Below are 15,721 nucleotides of genomic sequence, written 5' to 3' on the forward strand. Positions count from 1 at the left end.
ACTTGCAAGGTTACAAAAGTTTTATGGATATACAAGCTTTTCCATGTTTATAGACATTTGCTATAAAATAGGCTACATCAAAAACATGTCTAATAACTGTCATGCTGAAGGCTTGATAGCGTGTTCTTCAAAGCAAAGCAGACTTTGAAGGTGTTTATTTGAAGATTCCTTGATCACAGAGAACACATTCATGGACAATTCAGAGAGCTCAAAGTGAATAATTACATAAACTGGCAATCAATTTGCCATCTGTGAAAGAAAGGTGACAATCAATATCTAGCTGGGAGGTGAGACAAGATTCTCAATGACAGCTTAGACACCCAGCGGAGATAGATAAGTGACACTCAATGGAAAAAGGCTGACAAGACCGGCACTTGCTTGACTTCCTTGAGTTTTGGTGCTCAGTCACCCAGAGATAACTGTGTGGTCAGACAGGCACGGCAGGTCACCACTGAGAGGGGGTCGCATAGGTCCTCATTCTGACAGCACAGATCTGGAAGGCATTGTATTAGCGCCAATGTCTCTTTTCTTCTTGCTAGGTGCTCAGAAGACTAAATTTACCAGCTACCCTAGCACTTAGTTGGGCCACATGACTAGTTCTGGCCAATGGCCTTTAAACCGAAGTGACAATTCAGACTGAGGCAGTGAAAATCTTTACAAAATTCCGAAATTCCCCAGTCTTTTTTTCTAGCCAGTGTGAAAGGCCTCACACTGGAGTGGGGTGGGTACAACCTGAATACTTCAGTTATTTCATTGACAGGAAGATCATCATAATTATAATCCAACCAAGGCAATTTTGGGAGTGAAAAGAGTGCTATTAATAATCATGGCAGGACAATACACATAAACTGGACTTTCCTAGGCAACCAGGACAGAACCCCCATACCCATGGAGAACAATATACAGCTGAGGCGTGCAGTTATTTTTTAAGTCACTGTGATATTGGCGTTCCTTTACACCTCAGTGTAGCCTACCCTGTCATGACTAATAGAGTAGGTTATCCTCCCAACTTGTTATCTGAAGATTGGAGAAAGGCATACTTAACTTCTCTGTACTTTCAGAGAAAAGCCAAAGGAGGTGGTGCCATCATAAAGTGTTAATTTGATTGGCTGATGCTCCCAAGGAGCCTATTTCCTGCCCTGCTCACATCACCACCAAAAGATCTGCAATTCCAAGGACATGACTTCTGAAACAACTACCTTTAAAGCCATAATAAAAAAAGTGCCATCTTATATAACATTTTATTTTCTATATCATCACATCCTTATAACACCTTTTCGGTACATAGAATTGGCATGATACACAGAAACTGAGGCTTAAAAAGTGTAAGTGACTTGTCCTAAGCTATGTAGCTGCTAAGAATGTCACCACCCTGACCCATCTGAGCCTCTCTAGGGAGTACAGGGGACGGAGACATACTGAGAGAATTGTGGCCAGAGTTGAGGCCGGGAGAGGATTTAGTAACGCCACTTTTCTGGATGAGCTATGGTCTGCAATATATCCTTGCTGAAGAGAAGCCACTCTGAAATATTGTGGATCAAATGACACAGGGAGCATGTGGGTTAAGGAGCGGATCTTATTCCCTGTTGGCACAGATGAGGCTAAAGAGTCTAGTTTTGTGGATTCTTGATGCATTTCTTTGTCACTATTGTACCTCCTTCTTTAGAAAATTGAACAATACAGTTTCATTCTGAATATGATCAATTAGATATTTTGCCCTTTTCCTATGCCCACCCCCCTCCCCCCACACACACAGATAGTGACAGGTTAACACCAGCTACTTGCTGTGCTATCTTGGACATTATTCAGACCTGTGTGACTATTGGTTTGACCTCTGACTTTGACCATTAAGCTTTAATGATTAAGCACTTGTCAAGTCCAAAAAATAAAATAAAATCTTTAAGATTTGGCAAATGAGAATCTAATTCAAAATGAGTTTGCCAATGAGAATCAAGTGTATTTTATTTAATTCTTAATTTTCTGAAAGCATGACAGAATAGAATGTGGTCTGTTTGGTTATAGAAGATTATAACCATCTTCTATGATGCGTTATAACCACCATGATGAGGAGCAAGTTACAACCGTGGAGAAAATATATAACTTATCTGAAACATGGTGAATCTCATTTTGAGTACCTAACATCATTACCTTGCTATAGTTTCAACAGAACAGCCTCTAATTAAAATTTAATGTGCATTCTTATGATATATTAAAATACTTACTTTTATTTTTTATCAATGGTAGCCAATAGAAATAAATATTTAGGGCCAATAATAAATTGAGCTATCTGCAAAGTTTCCCCAACCTTTGATACGAGCTATGAAGATCTATTCCCGAAATAATACATTTATATGAAAAGTAGTTGTCTTGGCAATTTGAGGTTCTTTCTGAGCAGTATTAGACTCAAGAAACATTTGTGCTTCAGACTATGCAAGAAAATAAAATTTAAAAAAAGAACTGAAGCTGGTTTTATTTGTGGAAATTTGTTTTTTTGGAAGAAGTCCCCCAGATCACGTTACAAGGATAGATTTAGAAGTTAAGTAGACGAGCTCAGGAGACTAAATATGGGTGATTACATTAGCTTTTAACTATTTTGTATTAATAAAATTAATAATCATATTAATTAATAACAATGGCATTCATTAAAAACCTGAGGGAGGTAACCCATTTTGTGGACATCTCATAGGTTCTTGGCATATAGTGCCAACCTCACCTTCAGAGTGTTAACCAGGATAGTGAAAGCGAGGGAGGTGTACCTCTCCTTCCCGGCAGTCACTTGCACACTTGGAATTTTCTTTCTCACTCTCCCCATACAAATGAATCCATAAATGAAATTTTGTTTTATGTCATTGTTGAGCAAAAGACACACGATTTGCTTGTTAACATTCAGGGGATTCCCTTCAACTCTGTGGAAAGTGGGCTTTGTCAGAGTGCACCTTTGGTCCCCGGGCCACTCCATCTGCCTCTGTCTGTGCAGCGAGCTCCCCATGCAGGATCAGCACAGCGTGCCTCTGGGAAAATTTATGTCACTTTCTCCTCATATATGGATGGCCCTGGAGTGAATATAATGCAATAATTCAAATTGGTCTAGCACCTTTCGATCTGTTTATGAATGGTGTGGCATCCCCCTGAGTGAATTAGAGCCCCGTAGTTTCTGGGCAATGGTATTATTCTTGCAAAATTTGTGCTGAATTAAAAATATATATCATCTAGGAAAGAAATAAGAAATTCCAGCCCTTCGACATTTATCCAGAGTGACTTTCAGTTTCAGTGCAGTTTTCAGTTATCTTCACTGTAGATTTACTGTTCCTAACTAGTGCAGCCAGGATCAGCAGCGATTGGGTGAAGAACAGCAAAGTCACAGCTGGCCTGGGGATTGTCCCTGCTCACATGCTTGGATGTGCTAGCTTCTAAGTGAGCAAACTCTCATTTCCTAAGAAAACAAGTTGGTGCAGTTGGGCAGAACCCAGTTCTAAACCAGCAAAGTTTCCACATGAAAAGTTTTCTCTTGGAATTGAAAACTCTGTCAGCTTTCTTTTCACTTGCAAACTTGAGGAAAGCTTTGCACCACAATTAAGATGGGGAGGCAGGATGGATTGTTGAGGGAAGCAATGGAGAGGACACTAGGAAAAATAAATTTAAGGGCAAATGATATGGGAATATGGGAGGCTCTATCATTTAAGACAATTCTCCTCTCCTCTCTCCCCCAGCAGTAGAGCAGTGGGCTATCTTGACAGAGATTAGTCTGCCAGGAGTCTGGTGGTGGTAGAGAGTATCCAAGCTAGACATTGAATCTAGAACCCTGGCCCCACTAGGGCACCGTTCTAACCATCTAAGTTAATTAGCTGCAGATGAAGCATGTGTACTATATATTTAATGTGACAAAAAAGAGCTAGGGAGTTGTTTCTGAAAGATATTTGGTTTGTTTGACTAATGACTGGGAGCCCTGCATCATAGCCTCTTGTGTCACAGCTCAAGAATTAGCCCTTAAGAGCTGAGAGTGTTAAGAAAGCACACAGGAAGGGAGGGCTTCTCCCTGAGGGAAAGAAGAGCTCAAGTCTTGGCTAGTTTTTCCTGTGGCATTTGGGTGCAGTGGCAAGTGCCCTGAGGGCAGGGGATATTTTTCCAAGAATAACTGGTATTAAACGCTTCAACAGGTATTTATTTGGGCTCTAGGTTACAAGGAAAGCTACACTAAAGATGACAGATGTCAAAATATATCACTGTGTGTGAACCTATTTTGGGTTTAAGAGAAACCTAATCTGAGAGAAAAGATTAATTGAAGTACAAAACATTTGCAAGTAATAGTCCATTGGTCAAGATGTTGGCAAATAATAACAATATGACAGAAAATGTCGATATATAGCTAAGTAAACACTAACATGTAGTTTCAATGTTTGCTTGGATGCCGTTGTGGCATAGGATAAAAAGATTGTGCATTTTGGAGTCAAATATTGGTTCTGATATAACTCATGCCATTATAAAAAATATGACTTTGAATGAGTTCCTTATTTCTCATGGATACTCAGTTTCTTCATTTTTAATGAATAAGTGAATGCATGGATACATATGTAAATAAAAAATAAAAATGCAAATCATAGTACTCACTCTGTGAACTTGGAACGATTAAATCAGGCAGTTCTTGCCATAGAGTGGTTGTAACAAAGTAATATGTAAATATGTATGTATATTTAAAATCTATGTGATTTTCCATTTTATCATTATGAATACTAGAGTTTTTCCTCTAGTTTTCCCTAGGAATTCAAAGAGAATGAATGAAGAAATATTCAACTTCTGTTACAAAGGGTTAAATAAAACAAGGCCTTGAGAGCATGCTTTTGTTCTAAATTAAGATTACCCAGATTCCTTCATTCTCCCTCCTTTAATATATGAAAGGCTAAGCAAGTCTATATGACCCAAAGCATAGTATTTTCCTAGTGTGTAGGAAAAATAGTTCAGTTCACCATCATAAATGACATTGATGAGCTTAGCCAAGAGACTGGAGTTGGAAAGAAGCCAGTCATGATACGTGAGAAGAAACAAGAAGGCACCACTTTTCCAGTGCTGGAGATAGCTAGAAGAAGAACAGATGGACGGAAACGGAAGAGTGAAGCTCTTACTTTAGATGGTGGATCACATGGAGGATAGATGGGTCCTTACAAATCTGCTTTTCATTTAAGATTCTAGCAAAAGGCCAAGACTTTGTATATATGTCATCACATTACACGTGGTATAGCCATGTCCACTTGGTGGCCCACTATCCTTATGCATAAAGGAGACCCTGGGTTTTATTTGCCAGGCTGCCTTCAGCTTTTGTGTGGTTTAGAAGCTGACTGGCGAGCCAGTGGGCCTACTTTGGGGTCTACTGTGACACAGCAAGGATACCCGTACAGGAGCATCTGGGGACAGACTGGCCGATTAGCATGCTTGGTAGAAGTGGCACCTGAGATTCAGGGCACTGAAGCCAGCAGTGGCTCAGGTGAAGATTAGTCGGAGTGCTAGACATTCCACTAAGCTCTGACCAAGCAGAGCAGACTGGGAACAGCCTCAGGACCTTCAGATGTAAAACCAGAAGGGCTAGCAGCAAACCTTGGGACAAGGGACTGCTGTCCAGATATAAAATAACATCATACCCAAGTGTCTCTACTCTACAAAGATCCACCCAACCAGATCTCCATATGCCTAGGAACCATCTATGGATGAGAAGCAGTCTACTACTCTTCTACTGAGAGGCTAAACATTTTTATCCAAGAAATAAATATTTGGTCTACATAAAAAAACTTGGTAATCAATTTGTTATAAAAAATTTAAAGTTGAACAAATTTTACACTGAACACCATATAGCGAACGACTAGATTCTACAACTCATATTTACTATTCTTTCTCTACTACCTATCCAGCCATCTAGCAGTCTCTCTCATCATCTATACATTTAATTTGTGATGCATTTCAAAATTGCAGGCATTAATACAGTTCATCCCAAATTGTGTATATCCTTGAGCATGTATATCATTAACTAAAGTTCCAAATTGGTTTATAGCTTTTAAAATTAAATTCACAAACAATGAAATACATAAATCTTAAATATATATCACTGAATGAATTCCAACAAACGCATCTACCTGTGCAATCCAAACTCCTATGGAAATATGGAACATTACCATCTCCCTGGGAGTTCCTTATGTCCTTTCCCAGACAGTCTCTACCCAACCTCTACTGCCCCCAGGCAATAACTATTCTTAAACTTTCCATCACAGATTAATTTTACTTGTACCAAAATTACATATAAATAGAATCATAATATTTATTATTTTGTGTATGGCCTCTTTTACTTAATCTAATGTTTTTGATTTTTTCCATGCTGTTGCATACATTGCTTATTCCTTTTGATGGCTGTATAGTATTCCAACATAGGAAATATATCAGCTGTTTATTCTCTTGTTAATGGACATCTGTTCCTCAATGGATTTTAAAATCCATTTAAAAATCCAGTATTTGGAACAAAAGTTAATGTTAGTTAGCATGTAGGGATCAAGAAAAAGATGAGTTTGGTTATATAAAAAAATAAATCAATAATTTACCTGACACAGTTTACCTGACAATATAGTTGTATTATGCTTAAATTTTTTAACCTTACTAACAGACATCCAATGAAAGAGAGTATTTTATTGTAACTACTTTTCTTTTCCCCGCAGATATAGGAACTGTGCTTGTCCTCATTATGGCTGTTGACCTAGCCTGATGGGTAGCGTCTGCATAGGTGTTCATGTCATGCCATGATTTCATAGGGAGGAGGCTCAAAGTGGAGAGTCACTACCTTACTCAATCCCATCTGCCTTCTTTTTATTTTAAACCCTGTCCCTTTCTTTCTGTCCCTAAAATGAAGTTCACTCATGGTGGTACCCTCGCTTAAATTGACCTACTTACTGAAATTGAGAAGTTTGGGAGTCAACAGCGAGGCACAAGGAAAAACAATTTGCAAATCAGAGCAGCAGCCCTTGACAAACATTCCAGTAATAGGTGGATAAAGAAAATATGGCTTGTCCTTTCAGAGTGTATGGTTCTGAAACCTCTCATGAAAAAAATGTGCGGGAATATTGAGCAATTTCATCGTTAATTTTATTAGCAATTTATGTGATTAATCAGCAGATGTCATCTAAAAATATTTCTTAAAAATATGACTCAGTTCAGCTTTCAGCTGAAAGAGACCACTCATTACCAGTTTGAGTTGAGGAGAGTGGCTTCTTGTTTTGTGTTTATTTTGTTCTACTTCTGTAAAAAATGAAGTTATGCTAAATTGAGTCATATTTTCTGATGATTTCCTAGGTTTCATTAAGCAAAATAAATGGCTAAATCTGTGGAGGAAGGAAGAATGTGGAAAAGCCCACATTCCTCTCCATGTTATTAGGACAAACAGCTCCTAATAGAGCCTGGGATCATTTTTTCTAATAGTACCTTCATTATTGAGTAAGTTAAGTTTTTCAGGGCCCAAATCATAGCCTCCAATTTTAATGAAATCTAAGCCCTGGTCAAATAACCCAAATCATGGAGTGTCATCCCATACACTGAAAGGTTGCGAGTTTGATCCCCAGGTCAGGGCATGTGTGGGAGGTAGCTGATCGATGTCTCTCTCTCTCTCTCTTTCTATCTCTCTTCCCCTTTCTCTCTAAAAATCAATGAATGTCCTCGGGTGAGTATAAAAAAGGAAGGAAGGAAGGAAGGAAAGAAGGAAGGAAGGAAGGAAGGAAGGAAGAAAGGAAAGAAGGAAGGAAGGAAGGAAGGAAGGAAGGAAGGAAGGAAGGAAGGAAGGAAGGAAGGAAGGACGGAAGGAAGGAAAGAACAAGGAATCAAGGAATCTGATATCATCAGGCCCTGATTAGGTGGTTTCCTGCCCTGAAAGGATTCTGGAAACCACTATCTTTTAACATTTTCTTCCAGAAAGATCTTCCTTTGGTGACTAGGGAGACCCTCTCTGGGAGACACTGGATACATTCCAATGACAAGTACCCCAGTGGTCTGTACTTCAAAAGGAGTGCTTGACAAATGTGGACCCCAGGGAGAGAATTTTGGTGGAAAGCCTCAGTAATTCTGCTCTTGAAAGGCTTCGAGTTTTTAAATTTAATGTCCAATTTCTCTGACTTCAAGTTAGTGCACTTTTTATACAAAAACTATGTTTGGGGTTCATTTTGCTTACCCCAAATAAAATACTATAAGAAGAATTTAAGAGTTAAATGATATATACCTTAAAACATGGGATCTATTTTTTATAAAATAAAATAGCTATATTTAGATCTGTGTTGCCTGAAATATGCTGTTAGAATATGAATTTGGTCTATATTTTCTGACTTGTGCAGGTCTTAACTTTCTAAAAATAGTTTATTTAATATGTGTTGGAAATTATATTTCACTAAGTGTAATTTTGGCCCATGTATTTTTAGTTGTAACATCTACTTTCCCAGAATTTAGGGGAAGAAAGGATTTAGACTCAAGTTGGACAATAGGAAAAAAAAAGAACTGGAAGGCATTATTTAAGATTAGTGTTTAATGATAAATGGCACTGATCAGCAACTTAAAACAAAACAGAAAAATCCCTCTGTCCATGCCTGACCTGGAGAAAGGAATTGACTGATTTTTAGTCACATTTGGGAAACAGATGGTAGAATTATTCTGTGTGCATATTGGGAATGCAAACCATATAGCTCAGCTATCAAAATAATAAAATGAAGTAAAATGTCATGGGGCAGCCAGACGACAATGGATGATGCTTCACAGTCTTTGGTTTTCTGGAAAATAAATAGAGAAGTTTGCTAAATGAGAATTTTGTTTTAAAATGCTGTCATCAGGGAATAAATAATTGTATAGTTTCATCGGGTTTGAAGTATTTTCTCTTTGACCAGATTCATAGAGGTTATGAAAAGATGAGACAACTTAATTTTCTACCAAGTGCTGGGATCAATCCTTGTAACTCTGTTCCAAGCTGTAGCTTGAAAATGTAATTGGTTTTAATAGTAATTAATTTAATTAATCACAGTGATACTGTGAATATGGGCTGCTTGAGATTCTGTTTTAACAATTTTCTTTTCACTCCCACTTTTTTCTAAAATACAAAGCCAGGAAAAATTGGGGAAAGGTGAATAGATACTCTTTTTTCTTTTTGATCCAGCAATTTGTGCATAGAACTTTTAATTATACAGAAGAGATAATTCAGCGAGATATGCATGGTCACAGAATTGTATTTTAACTGATTTTTTTTTAAAGGCAAGATTTTAATTTTAACTGAGTCCTAACTGTGGGCCACTTTTATGCCAAATGTTTATAAATTAATGAAACAAGGATTGAAATAAGGAAGAACTCTAGCCCCTGTGCTAGGGTGGGAAGAAAATAGACTAATATTTAGACAACCAAAGGTTAGTCCCTGATGTGTCATACACGAGCTGAGAGAAATTGGGCACCGTTCCTTTACTTCTCTTGTTTCTGATAGATGTAACATACATTAAGGAAAATCCACTACCCCTCAAGAGATTGTTTCTGTTTATATACAATGGCACAGAGTATTAGAAATTGGCTCTGATCAGTTTTGACTTTAGAATTTGTGATGTTTATATACCAATTTTTCCAGATAAACTTAGTTTGTCTTTTCCACCAGATACTAAGCTCTCCTCAGGTCAGAAATAATATTGTTGCCTTCTTGGGCTCAGTATCCAATAAGTGTTCATCAAGATAACTCCTAACTAAGAGTTAAGACTCTTCATTTAAAATTATTTCCCTCCATGTAAATAAGGCCTCAGGGAAAGAGGCTACTACTATTTTTACAGTCAGTAAAAATGGTTTAATTCTAATTCCCTATTCAACTAACCATGATCCTGTAAGTAAGCCATTTAACCTTTCTATTGCCTCAGCTTTCTCATCTACCACATAGATATAATAATATTTTTAAAGTACATCATAATGATGAACAGATGAGAGAATTCTTTGACAAGTTAAAAGTACTATTTAATTTTGAGATACTATTATTAATAACAAGAGATTTGTGAAAATGTAGGAAACAGATTTTGCTTTCCTGGCTGGACACATGAAAAAGTGGTTTATATAAATGTACGGTCACATATCATTCTCTGAGCACTCATAATTGGTGTCTACCATCTTACTGAAATCCTGAATGGGTCCTGTACTATCTTCTTAGAAGGCAGAATATCCCCAATTATAGTCCTGGTTTGGAGTAGACTAGGTCATCTGCACTTTCCTCTCTCTCCTGCTAAGCAGTGATATGACATACCAGACAGGTTGGCATTTTGAATTATACTACCTTTGTGACTGCAATGGCCTTACCACTTCAAGGAATTCGTGGGCCTCCTAGAGTCCTTAATTTGTCATCCTAGAAGCCCTGAGCAAGAGAAAGATCACTCTGCTTTCTGCTTTAAACTAGTATCATGCTGAGACACCAAAATACATGCTTCAGGATGGGACTGGAAGAGACGACCAACTCCAGTTCTGGGCAAAAGAGCACTGTGTTCAGTGCAATAGTGCAAGTGTTCTGCTGTCAGAATTCTGGTCCCTGAACCCTCATGGACAAGGCCAAGGACAAGGTCATTCAAACAGTTTGCAAACACAGTCTGAGTACACATGGGGAATGCCTGACAAAGAGTAAGTACTTAATGCTTTTTAAAATAAATTAATGAAAGTTTCATATAATAATAGATACCAAATACTACTTCATGAATAATTGAGGGGGACACATAAGAAAATATGACATGGTTCTATACCAGATATCTTAATTTACTTCATAAGACAAGACGGCGTATGAAATGTTTGAGCATTTGAAGTGGGGCATTTTTAAGTGATAGAATGAATGATTTAAATGGGCATTCAACCTTTTGATGTCTTTGGGCCACACTGAAAGAAGAAGAGTTGTCTTGGGACACACATTAAATACATTGCAACACATAATCACACAAAAAAATCTCATGTTATAAGTAAATTTACAGTTTTATGTTGGGCTGCACTCATAGTCATACTGAGTGCAGGTTGAACACCTCTGATAAGGCTATGAGAATTCAAAGATGAGCTGAGGAGGTTTCTTAGGAAGTAAAACTTGAGATGGATTTTGAAAGATGGATGGAATTTGAGAATATAAAAGGGTGTTGGAATTCCAAGCAGTGGTAATAGTACGAGACAATGTCTAGAAATGGAAATAGGTATGTTTGTTTCACTCTTACTTTTGGGCAATGCGCAGATGGGACCGGGCATTGGTGATTGAAAACAAAATAGGATTATAACATACCTTATCTGTCATAACAACAGAAATACTCATAAATGTGTACTAAGATGTATGCATAAAAATATTTATGATTTGAAATAGCAAAATTTTTGAAGTAATTTAAATTCTGCCCATAGAGAAATGGTTAAATAATTTATGGTGCAGTCACATCATGAATACCGGGAAGTAGCTGAGAAGAATAAAGTAGACCTTTGAGTGCCGACGTAGATCACCATGGAATGGTATATTAATAGTGAAAATGCATTTATGTAATATTTGTCAACTTTGAAAATTGACTTTAAAAAATCAAAGTGGTACTTCAGGGTGATTAATGTGGTAACATTGTATCAAATTAAAAGGGAGCAATTGAAAATGAAGAGAGTATTGGGAGATGTTTGCATGAGTACTAACAACAGGAGGCCAGAGATAGGGACCTGAGTGGTAAGGAGAAGAAGAGAACCTGGGGACATTCTAAAGAATAATTTTAAAGGCCTTCATGACAGATTCTTGATATAAGGGACAAAGGCAAGAGAAGAGAAAGGAGATTTTTTCAGATTTAAGCTTAGGAAATAGACTGGTATTAATAGGAAACCTTCTCTGAAGAATTTATTTATTTATCTATCTATCTATTTATTTATTTATTTTGTTTTTCAGGATGGAAGAAACAGTACGAAATCTATTGCAGACTCAAGGATCTCCAGACCAGAAAAAAGAAGAAACTGTTAATATAATGGTCTATCAGGTACACATGTTGCTTACTCTTGACTGGGCACAGTGTGTTTTTCTCATATTTCTCTAGCTCTGTCCTCCCTAGCTCAGACATAAGCGAACAAGTATGGGCCAGACCCCAGTGCTGGGAGCCATACAATTACCTCTGTTTGAGAAATCATGTACGCATTTAACTCATTCATTTATGTTGAACTCCTACTGTGAAACAGATGGTAAATTTGGTTGTAGGAAGATATAAAAAATAAGTTTGCAGTGGTCAGGGCTATAAGAGAGGTAGCTACAGCATTCCCTGGGAACACAGGACAGGGAGTGACTTATCCTGTCTGGGAAGTTAAGGACTACTTCCCAGGGAGGGATGACATTTAAGGTGGGCCTGAGGGATAGAGAACAAAAGGACGGACACTGGAGGCAGAGGGGAAGCCTGGATGAAGGTGCAGTGCTGTGCATTTGCATGTTGGGCTCATGGAGAATAAGAAGCTCAAGGCGACCAAATGACGGCCTTGTAAGAGAAGTTTGACCCTGACACTGAGGGCGCACAGGAGAGCTGGCTGAGGTCATGCCTATATACGGGGCTTGTGGGTGTGGCCTTGCACCTTGTCCATGTGGAATTTAAAGAGATCCAAAGAGAGTAAGTGGTCAATGCAGCAACAAGTTCTCACCTTCCAATTGCCCTTAGTATGTGGGTCTTTGACACTAGCTAAGGGGCCAGGCTGGAAAGCAGGACATCTAATCTGAGTATGACCCAAGTTAGCCAAACAGATGAGAAGGCTCTGGCAGGTGAGAAGAGAAATACAGCAGAGAGAGCGCAGGTCCTCTTTATTGATAAACGGAGGACTTTTGTTGAAAATCACTTAAAAATCACAAATAGAGACCCACTATCCATTGCACAACTATACACAGAGAACTAAAAAAAATCTGAGGAAGGCAAGGAAATGGGCCAAAATTTGAGGCAATCCCTGGGCAGCACTTGGTGTTTGCTGGCTAGAAAAGGAGTGGGTTTGGGAGACAAGTGTAGGAACCCAGGTGGTAAAGATGATTTCACACCAGCTTCCCTGAATTCATGGGCTCAGGGCTCTGTACCTTACTTATTACGAGAAAGATTGGGAAGACTCTGATCATAAAAGTCACAGTATCATACAAAGTTAAGAAATCTAGGCAGGGTTAGCTTTAAGGAATCTATGTCCTCAATAGTTGGCCTTTGAAATATATCCAGGACTACTGGGACAATGGGACAGCTGTTCTCCCTCTCCAATGACTACAGTGCAGGGCGTTACTTGGCTGCCTCAGAGGAGATTCAGATTAATGCCATGAAGACAACTGAAAAAAAAATCACTAAAATCCATTTCTTACAAAGATATTCTACTTCAGAAGGTGAGGTGGTCTTTACACAGGGAATGCACCGTGCACCTTTCCTGCTGTGTGGTCACCTAGAGTTAGGATAAGAATTTAAGTCCTCCTAGCCCTGAGTCTTTCCTAGGTCTTACACCTGTTTGCGTAAAAAATTGAGGTATGAATAAATAAGGGAAGAGGGGAGAGGAAGCTTGATTCTGCAGTAAGTGGTTCCATGTGGCCTAAAAGAGTGATATGAATTTCAGTCGTAGGATTCTGAAACACTGGTCCTGTGTTCCCCCTCCCCAGTCACAGCAGGCCTGAATTAGAACTGAAGAACTCAGTATCACTCTGCTCTTTCCAAACTCCTCCTTGCTGCGCATCCAGGCTCTTGTTTTCTTTTGATCATTCTTTCCTAATCTCTCCATCACTTATTAGCTAAATCTGTGGTGTGGACATTGAACATCATCATCAGAATTTATTTTATGAAACTGGAAGCCACTTAGAAAATCAAGTGCACTTTAAAAAATGTGTTTTAAAACTATTCCCTGTCTGTAACTCAATCCATTACATTTGGGAACTCAGTGCTTCCCTCTAGGGAGAAGTCAGTAAATCATTTGAATTAATACTACATGGAAGAGATTTTTCAGTCATTGCTCTAACTGGCCTCAGGCTCACTATGCAGACAATAGGAGATAGGCAGGGGTTCCATGGACCCATAAGGTCATTTGCACATTCAACAGATATTTACTGAGCTTGAAGTATATACCAGGTACAACCTTGTTCCCTGGGGATTCAAGATGAGAATGGAGGGAAGGGAAAGAGAAATCTTGCTTGGCAGCATGGAGGCCCAGGGAGGTCCCTGTCATGTCACAAATCCTGGTATTTTACATATGGCTAATAGTTGCAAAATAGGTTTGTAAAAGATGGACGTGGTGATACTGGGGGAGCACATAGTTGACACCTTCCTGAAGTCAAATTTGTGGTTCAAACAAGAGGTCAGAGATTTATTGCTTCTTAATGTGGGCTGTTATTAACAGACCTGACTCATATTTTCCAACAGCAAGTTGTCCTCTGACAGCAGCCAGAGGTCCATGAAAAACTTCAGCCCATGGGTAAGCAGGAGTTGCTTTCATTTTCCACTGTAGAAGTGTTTGCTCTGAGGCTTTTATCATTGAGTTAATATAATACCAACAGAGTAAGAGCTTTCTGTGTTCCAGGCCTGCTTTGCTTGCATTAAAGGGTAGTCTTATTTTGTTCAAGTGGTGTGTTCCTAAAGATCTCTCATAACTTGTTACTGGTATAATTTATAACTTGCTTAATTCAATATGGATTCTCTCCAAGGCGGTGCAGTGTTTCTGTTCAGCAGCTGAAGCCGACCACCATGTGGCGGTTGGTGGTTTACAGTTTACCAGTTTGGTCGTTGTGCAGTTCTTGACTCTTTTTCTTAATTTTGAGAATTTATATGATTTCAAGGTTTCTATATGAAGTAACATTAATAACATTTCTACGTGGCCATGATTTCAAATTTACCTAGTTCAGACTCCCAGCGAATGCGACTAGCTTATAGGTCATTCAGTCCCCACAGTAACTTGAAGCAGGAGGTACTGTCACTGCCCTCATCTGACAGATGTGCACGTGGGCTCAGAGAGGCACGTACCTGCCCACGGACACCCAGCCGGGAAGGAACCTAGGGCGGTCTGGTCTTAGTCTATCTGTTTACCCCACAGCCTCAGTGTTTCATGCTGAACAATTAAGTGGTGGGGCCCAAGTTACCCACTGACTATTACCTAAATTGGGACTTTAATGTAAGCCTTTCCTCTTTCTATCTAAAGTTCTCTATATCCATTGATTCATTTGTTTGCTCATTTACTAATTCAAATGACAGTTCTTCATTTATTTTTTTATATTAAATGTAGTGGTTTTCTTTTGGTTCTGTAGCAAACTTAGTGACTTAAAACCACGTGAAGTTATTCTCTTACAATAACTCTGGAGGTCAAAAGTCTAAAATCACGATGCTGGCATTCTTTCTGCAGGCCTCAGGACGGGACCATGTCCTTGCCTCCTCCGGATTCTAGCATTCCTTGGCTTGTGTTCCTTTCCTCCATCTTCAGGGTACATGACTCCAAACTCTGATTCCACTGTCATATGCCTTTTTTTCCTGAGCTTGACCCTCTTCCTTTCTTTTATAAGGACTCTTATACATTACATTAGACCCATCCAAATAATCCAGGGTAATCTCTCCATCTCAAGATCTTCAATTTCATAACATCTGCAAAGTCCTTTTTGCCATTTAAGGTAACATTTACAGATTTCAGGGATTGGGATGTAGATATTTGGGAGGGTGGGGACATTATTCTGTCCAGCACACTAAGTAACACATTATTCTAAGCAGGCTGCCGGTAC

General features: G+C 38.7%; 1 protein-coding gene across 2 annotated transcripts in view; it reads left to right on the plus strand.

Annotated features, from left to right (window-relative positions):
* Positions 1–15,721, plus strand: part of NCKAP5 (NCK associated protein 5) — a 750,489-nt gene that overhangs the window by 481,918 nt on the left and 252,850 nt on the right. For both annotated transcript variants that reach the window (XM_054574978.1, XM_054574979.1), the window contains exon 5: positions 11,912–11,999. In XM_054574978.1, the coding sequence (XP_054430953.1) occupies positions 11,912–11,999 (88 nt within the window). The remainder of the gene's footprint in view (positions 1–11,911; positions 12,000–15,721) is intronic.

The sequence above is a fragment of the Pteronotus mesoamericanus genome, unplaced genomic scaffold (genome assembly GCF_021234165.1).
Source record: "Pteronotus mesoamericanus isolate MK-2021 breed Mesoamerican mustached bat unplaced genomic scaffold, CSHL_Meso_final contig_27, whole genome shotgun sequence".
In the NCBI taxonomy this organism is placed as follows: domain Eukaryota; kingdom Metazoa; phylum Chordata; class Mammalia; order Chiroptera; family Mormoopidae; genus Pteronotus; species Pteronotus mesoamericanus.